This window comes from Tenebrio molitor, chromosome 1, assembly GCF_963966145.1.
Source record: "Tenebrio molitor chromosome 1, icTenMoli1.1, whole genome shotgun sequence".
In the NCBI taxonomy this organism is placed as follows: Eukaryota; Metazoa; Arthropoda; class Insecta; order Coleoptera; family Tenebrionidae; genus Tenebrio; species Tenebrio molitor.
Genome location: NC_091046.1, coordinates 32,580,764 through 32,588,677, shown reverse-complemented (window position 1 = coordinate 32,588,677; position 7,914 = coordinate 32,580,764). Strand labels below are relative to the sequence as shown.

Genomic DNA, 7,914 nt, shown 5'->3' with positions numbered 1-7,914 from the left:
TTTTCAACCCCTGTGAATAGGGAAAATTTGTCCGAATTTGTTTACTTCATTAGTAACCATTGTTACATCAACTCCATAATAAACTCGTAGGTGCAAGCACACTGGTTTGTATCGTGAGATCATTTAAATTTATAAGTAAAGTAGACTGTGACTTTAAAATTATATTGACAACACCATTGACATCTTGATTTGGTTTGTCAAAGTGACGCTTCAAAATTCAATACAAAATATCGTCGGCTTTCTTTATACCTATACCGTGTGAGTCCCATTTTGATTATTAATTTATTTAAATAAGTTTAATAATACAATCAGCAGACTGTTTTGATAAAATACTATAGCCTCCTTTAATTATAAATTTAAATGATCTCACGGTAAATGTTTCAATGGAAATGATCGAAAGGAGTAATTGGGAGTAATGTCACAGGCAAATATTAAAATTTGTGACTGACGGGCACATTTACCTTTGATTATTATTGTTACTAATCTATAGTGAATTTTGTTTAATAAACAATTGTCAATGTCAAAATCAAGTAAAAAACCAACCTGTACCACCCTAAAATGTGCGCATATTGGACCAGCTGCATAACAATTTGACACCAAATCATAGTTAAGTTATGTTCACTTCACCTCCCGGACCTTTCTTTCGCGAATTCATTTTCAAAACAAATTTAATGAGAAATCAGCAGAAATCTTTTTCGAATTTGAAATAAACTCTCGCTCGTCAGAGCGCAGGCTCAGCTATATTTAAAAAATGTTGACACTCAATGTGACTAATCGTATGTTAATGAAAATCACTGTTCGGCTCATACCAACATGACAACGTTTTGACAATTGTTTATTAAAAAATTTCAATTATAGATACCAGAATAACCAAGTAATCACCTTTAACTCAGTAGCGTACTAGCAATTTTGACCAAATTTTCAATCATTTGTATCTCGAAAACGAAAAAACGTTTTTGTCTATGACTTCTTCTCATCATTACCAATTACCGGTTTTTTTCTAAACTTGTTTCAGAATCACGTGAATCGGCGTGATTCACCATGATTTTGTAGCAAAATTTATTTTTAATCTAAGTGGGTTGTTGTGGTGCTAGAATGGTTTTTGTTTCTCTAACAGCTACTATGGCGGACAATAAATTTAGGCCGGCAAATTTCTGACATTTCAAAAAAGTCAATGCAAGCGACCATTTATTGTCATTATGACTGATGTGTCAGTTTGTCAAACTGAAGATTTTCAAGCTGTTTGGCGTTTCCTTCGTCCTTTTCGTGACTTACAGATCATGACGCACTGGCATAACTGATTTGTAGTAGCACTTCTCTCTGGTGCACGCTTCTTTTCCCAATTTTAATTTTGATTATCGCTGTCACGATGACAAGAATGACAAAAATCGTAAATGGGGTTAGTTGAACATAATGCCAGCTTCACATTTTGATGTCAAGCCAATGACAAGCCGGCCTAAATTTATTGTCCGCCATAGTACTTTATTATTCACATGTTCAATTGTTCAGAATCATAAATAGAAAAATGAGAGGCGACCTAATTAAAAATAATAATGTAACAAAAATGTTGAAATCGCCCTCATATCTCAAACTCCACAGTTATCCTTATCGTTTGTCTTAATAATCAATTAAAGTTTTACACCGACTTATCTTTGTGCACATTTTTTTGTTAATTCATCTTATTTATTACCTATTTGTCCCTAATCTTAATACGAATAATGTATCAACGAAATTTCTCTTTGAATGAGATTTTAGAACAGCAGCTCATAACATTAAAAAAAAACAATAACAGTAAAAACTGATTTTAATAACAAAATAACTAAAACTTTGATAAAGACAATGCACTAAAATCATCTTTGGTATATTGGGGATACATTTTTAACACTAAATATTTTAACAATCAAAGTCACGAATCTCTTCTATAAAATCTTTGCTTCCTGAACGACCTTTCCGCAATCTTAAGTGTTTTTCTTCTTCTAACAGAGACGTGTCTTCATCTAGAGACGAATTTGAGGAACCTGAGATAAAAACAAAACAATAAATGTACACAAGGTTATTACGTATTTATGTCAAATAAAAAAGTATCGCATGTTTGTGTTTTTCTGTGGAAATGTATCAAGTATAACAATTAACAACCTTCATGTCAACATGTTGCAAGGAGAAAAAAGCAGATATGTTTCGTTTACTTTGTAAATACTATAGTTTCTTTCAAACCTACAGTCTACATGCTGAATTGAATTTTAAAAAGGCTTTTTACACCTGACATTGATCACTTCGAAATTTGCCAAGAATATATTTTCCCTGTCTGAGTTACAAGGTTATGTGATATACCTTTTTTTTGGACTATAAGTCACGTATAACTTTTTATTTTGACCATGACTAAATAAATTAAATCAAATTAAATTTTGTTTCTTTGATATAACGGGTGTTTTTTTAAATTTGCCGTTGAACTGTCGATTGTGAACGCACTATACAGGTTACAGATCACGGATCAGCGCACTATACAGGTTATAGATCACGGATCAGCTGTTTAAATTTTACGCTTTCACACGAGTGGTGCGCTCTCAATCGATTTTCCAACGCCTACTTCGACGCCAAATTTAAAAAAACACCTTTACAGTCGCGAACAATAAATTTTGATCGTCAAGGTCATTCTTCGGCGCAATGGAAAGTGCTCTAATGTGACACGGGCATAACCTCTAATAAATTCTACTTGCCTTGCCTTGTCAACTTTTTGGAAATCCCAACTGGGTTGCCACCCTAGCTTCCGACACATCCGTCTCTATCAGCGGAATAATTTTTACTCTGTTAACACACGATGTAGGGGCCATAATTTTGAATGTTTAGAATAATACTTAGACAAATTTTTTTAAATTGACGTTTTATTGATATTGGTCCCTAATTAAGCAGGCAAAATTTTTAATTTGTGACAGTAGCGGGAAATTTCAAAATGACCCTGACGACCAAGATTTAATGCTCGCGACAGTACTATTGCGATCATTATTAAATTTTGGACATAATTTTTCTGTCACATAAAAAAAATTACTCTAAATCATGCTTTATTGAAATTGTCACACATCATGAATGATAAAATTGTTGTCAAATTTATCTACAATTTGTCAATATGAGCGATGACAAAATATTAAGTTTATAGTTTTTATTTATTTATTTTCTATTTTTTATTAATTAAAACCTCGTTGTATTCCATTTGTCTGATTTTTAAAACTTCTTGAATGTTTTGTCAGTAAATCTGACATTCACATTTTAAAAATTGACAGTCAAAATTAAGGTTATTAATACATAAAGGTCGTTTTAGAATGTATGACACCACGATGACATTAGTGTCCAAAATTTATTGATCGCAACTGTACCTATCCTATGAAAGATATTTCAGTGTTGTTATAATTTTTTAATAATTCCATAAAAATGAGATACAATCGTTGCAAATACCAATACAAATTGCTGGATGTCTCTACAAAGGGAAAATTGTTATAGTTATGCTGCATGATGAGGGACGGCGAAAAGAAGGTGACTATTGGGAAATAGCAGTATTTGATTAATATGATTCAATCATTCAATTTTTGAATTGGACGCAGCAACTACTGTACCTCCTTGTTACAATAAATCAATCTTGCAATAAATTATTGAGTATACTTACCACTGTCAAAGTCTTGTAAGATTTTTCTTTCACTTTGATTGTGGAGCAAGTGCTGATATTCTTCAGAGTTAATAATCTGGTACCAACTAACCATGCAAACAATGGCGATAAACACCAAGTTGGATGTTATTCCTACAATTTATTAAAATATAAAAAACTACATTCTGCGTTTAAATAATACATAAAACAGACTAATTATTCACATAACTTTCCCACCTTGGGGAAATTTAAATACATACAGCCGGTAATACGTTTTTCATTTATAACTTGATCCAAAAATATGAATTTAAAACTTTTGTATGGTTTGGACATCCCTCAGAAAAGTCTCAATTGTAAAAATTTAAAAAAGGCAGTAATCGACAATATATGTTTTTTTTTTTTGTTTAAGAAACTCATAAATCAATGTCATATCGATCCTTTCATCATTGCAGCACATTTTAATTAACAAAAAGGATTTCAGAATTATTCAATAAAGAATTGTCATGTGATCATCAATAATGCCAGGAGTGTGCAGATTTCATCATAAATAAAGTTATCAACTTTAACTGAATAACGTATTACTGGCTGCATTTAAATTTCGTTACGGTCAGAAAGTTATGTGAATCAGTCTGTATTATATAATTTTTTTAACTTACCAATAGCAGCAGAAAAAATTGGCCAGTTGTACATTAAAAATCGCAAACCAGTAAAACGAGCATTAATTAAAAATTTCGCAGAATAAATTTCTATATGTGTGGTTTGAATTTCTATAAAAATATCTGTAACAGGTTCACTCTAAAAATAAAGTAATATAATTTTTTATTTTAGTTGAACATTTTATTAAATTTACCTCTATTTCTTCAAAATCAGAAAACAGCTCAACATGAATATTTTGTTTTTCTTCTGAACTACCAAATACAAAGAAAGGACTAAACACCAACTTATACAAAGTGTCAAGTAAGTAGCCACGATAATGTAACATTGCAGAACGACACGAATTTGCAAGTACTTTTCCACCACTTCCATGAAAATCAGCACACACCATAAACATTCCTAAGAAAAAAATTGTTTTGTTCACTTATATACTTCATTTAATAATTACTTACCAAGATCACGATTAGCAGGAGATTCAGGCATTTCAAGATCTAAATGAATTTTGTAAGGTTGCCCCAACATTAAAAGCCTTTGTCTTTCTGTTAATTTAATGTGGGCTGAAGGGAAACTGCACATTCCCTTGCCATTACCACTGCCACAGGAATTGGTGTCACATGCTCTAAAAATTATATCTGTTAAAAGATGCATTATCTAAGATGGGAACTTACCGAAATTTAAGAAATACAGGACGTTCATGGGAAATTGTGGGCACATATGCATAATAAAATGCTACATACATAAAAATAGCTAACCAAACTAAGAGGGCTGTAATTAGGGCAACGACTGTGCCCCTAAATAAAATCTCTCTAATGTGATTTACCCCAGTTTGCGTTCTAGTTTTGTATAAATTTATTGTATCGTGGATAAATTTGACTAATGGTAATTTAAATCGTTGTCTTACAAATTCACGAGGACCCATGCACACTGTACGTTTTAAAGATGAGAAAATTTGGAACATTTTTGTTCAAACAGATTTCAAACACATAACCTAACCCATTCTAATTGACACTTGTCAAATTCAAACTTCAAAGTTCAGCAGGCATCGCGCGTTTGGTTAAGGCGTGTCTACACTGGAGGTTTCCGACGTTCCTCATCATAATCCTCAAAGATTTAGTTTTGTGAATTCTTATGAATTCTGTTCAATAATCTAATGGTCCAAAGATATAGATGGAATAATAGGTAGTATTTATTTAATGATGTCATAATGGGTGTCACTCGTAAGGTGAAGAGCATAGGCGAATGCTGTAATCATCCGAAAAGTCGCTAATGAATAACATTACTTAATAGTAAGTAAACACATGGACACAATTTTGGAAAGTTTATAGATACTAGGGACGAGACGGATAATAACAGGTGGTCCTGATATAACCTGCCAAAAGAAATCCAGTAATAGGTGACGATTAGTAGAACTCACACAGAAAAAATGTTTCTAATAAAAGTCTTTTCGTTTTCGAGATAAAAATAATTGAAAATTTGTTCAAAACTTGCTGTACGCTAATCGGGTTTAAAAAGGTAATTCTGGTTGATTGACTGCAATTTCTTTAATTTAATTTTAAATTTGCCAATCCTATGAAGTTTATAAAACAAGAATACGCCGATTTGCATTTACTCTATGGCGAAGCACGTGGTAATACGGCGAGCGTTTTCCTGAAGGAGTCCTTCCGTCTCGTTGTACTTTTGTGGAGCTACATATCTGCGTTTATGTGAGGTTGGTTCTGAGTCTGACTAAAGTTCTGACTTGACTGTAGTTCCAATACGATGGCGTCCCCGATCCTCGATTTAACCCCTTTGGATTTTAATTTTTGGGGCTACACGAAATTGAAATAAATACCTACAGAAGACCAACTCCGGGAACGCATACCAGACGCTGCAAACCAGATTCGTAATAAATAACCTAGAAATGCTGAATTCTGTTTATGAAAATTGGTACCGGCGTACTCAAAGGTGTATAAATGCCAACGGAAGGCACATAGAACATTTATTATAAAATAATTTTTCTAATCTAGCTTACAGTTACCTTTCATTAATTATTATTATTCTTAGTCAAAGTTGAAAATACGAGTATGTTGTAAAATGTAAATAATTTATTCAATACATTATTTTGACTGTTTAAGCACAATTAAAACGATACCTACTCTTATTACGCAATTCTTACACAACTTTGCACACACTAGCTCTACATTTATTCACACTTTGAGGAATACCAATTTATTTATTATTCATTTATCATTTATCTCAGGCTGCAAAATCGGTTTTTGTACCTAAACAACTTGGTGAATTAACGCACATAGTCTACAGCGTTTTCAATAAATGTCATTAATTTGATTAAATTTGTCAGATTTGTCACAAACGATTCAGGTATGGTTGCTTAGATACTGTCATACTGTGGATAGGGGTTAATTTATCCCCATTATTTTGGACCTAATAAATGGGCTTTCCGGATTTGTTAGATCGCTCTAATGACCCAGATTTTTTTTGGCAGGTTACATCGGGACCACCTATATGTACCTACCTAATGAATGTATTTAATATGTATTTAATATGAGTAGAAAACTTTTTCAAACATGTTGTAAGTAAGTTCGTAAATTTTCTATTTTAGGTACTATGGCGGACAATAAATTTAGGCCGGCAAATTTCTGAAATTTCAAAAAAGTCAATGCAAGCGACCATTTATTGTCATTATGACTGATGTGTCAGTTTCTCAAACTGAAGGTTTTCAAGCTGTTTGGCGTTTCGTTTGCCTTTTTCGTAAGTTACAGATCATGACGCACTAACATAACTGATTTGTAGTAGCACTTCTCTCTGGTGCACGCTTCTTTTCCCAATTTTAATTTTGATTATCTCTGTCACGATGACAAGAATGACAAAAATCGAAAATGGGGTTAGTTGAACATAATGCCAGCTTCACATTTTGATGTCAACTCAATGACAGGCCGGCCTAAATTTATTGTCCGCCATAGTACCTACTCTCGTGTCAAAAACGGATTACTCCCTAGGATTTAGGGATATTCGTTACTAGGTTGCCATAAATTTGGTTAGGTTGGAGGCTATGTGGTTTCTGGTGTATCCCAAAAATGTAAGACAGCAAATTAATTGTAACAGTTGCAAATGACTAATTTCTCGCTAAGTGATAGATGATTTTTCGTTTCACAATCAATTTTGGTTACTGGCGGCATATTTATTTGGATTTAATCTCTCAATTCAAAGTAACCAACCTTAGGCATTCAAAATTACTTTTGAAAATTCTAGTTACACACAACATGAAAAACGTTATTTCCCTAAAAGTTCGAATTCTAGGGAGTAATCCATTTTTGACAAGAGAATATATGAATTTTTTTTAATAAACAATTGTCAATGTCAAAATTAAGAAAAAAACCACTCTGTACCACCCTAAAATGTGCTCATATGAACCAGCTGTATAACAATTTGACACCAAATCATAGTTAAGGTTATGTTCATTTCACTTACCGTACCTTTCTTTCGCGAATTCATTTTTAAAACAAATTTAATGAGAAATCAGCAGAAATCTTTTTGGAATTTGAATTAAACTCACGCTCGTCGGGGCGCAGGCTGAGCTACATTAAAAAAATGTTGACACTCAGTGTGACTAATCGTATTATCAT

At 32.6% G+C, this 7,914-nt stretch overlaps 1 protein-coding gene across 1 annotated transcript; it reads right to left on the bottom strand.

The window, feature by feature from the left end:
• Positions 1-1,786: 1,786 nt before the first annotated feature.
• Seipin (lipid droplet biogenesis associated protein seipin) lies at positions 1,787-5,340 on the bottom strand. Its single transcript, XM_069049047.1, has 6 exons — positions 4,960-5,340; positions 4,744-4,910; positions 4,488-4,690; positions 4,294-4,432; positions 3,659-3,790; positions 1,787-2,018 (listed from the first exon to the last, which is right to left on the bottom strand). The coding sequence occupies exons 1-6, from the start codon at positions 5,247-5,249 to the stop codon at positions 1,894-1,896; spliced, it is 1,056 nt and encodes a 351-aa protein (XP_068905148.1). The 5' UTR covers positions 5,250-5,340; the 3' UTR covers positions 1,787-1,893.
• Between the last annotated feature and the right edge of the window lie 2,574 nt (positions 5,341-7,914).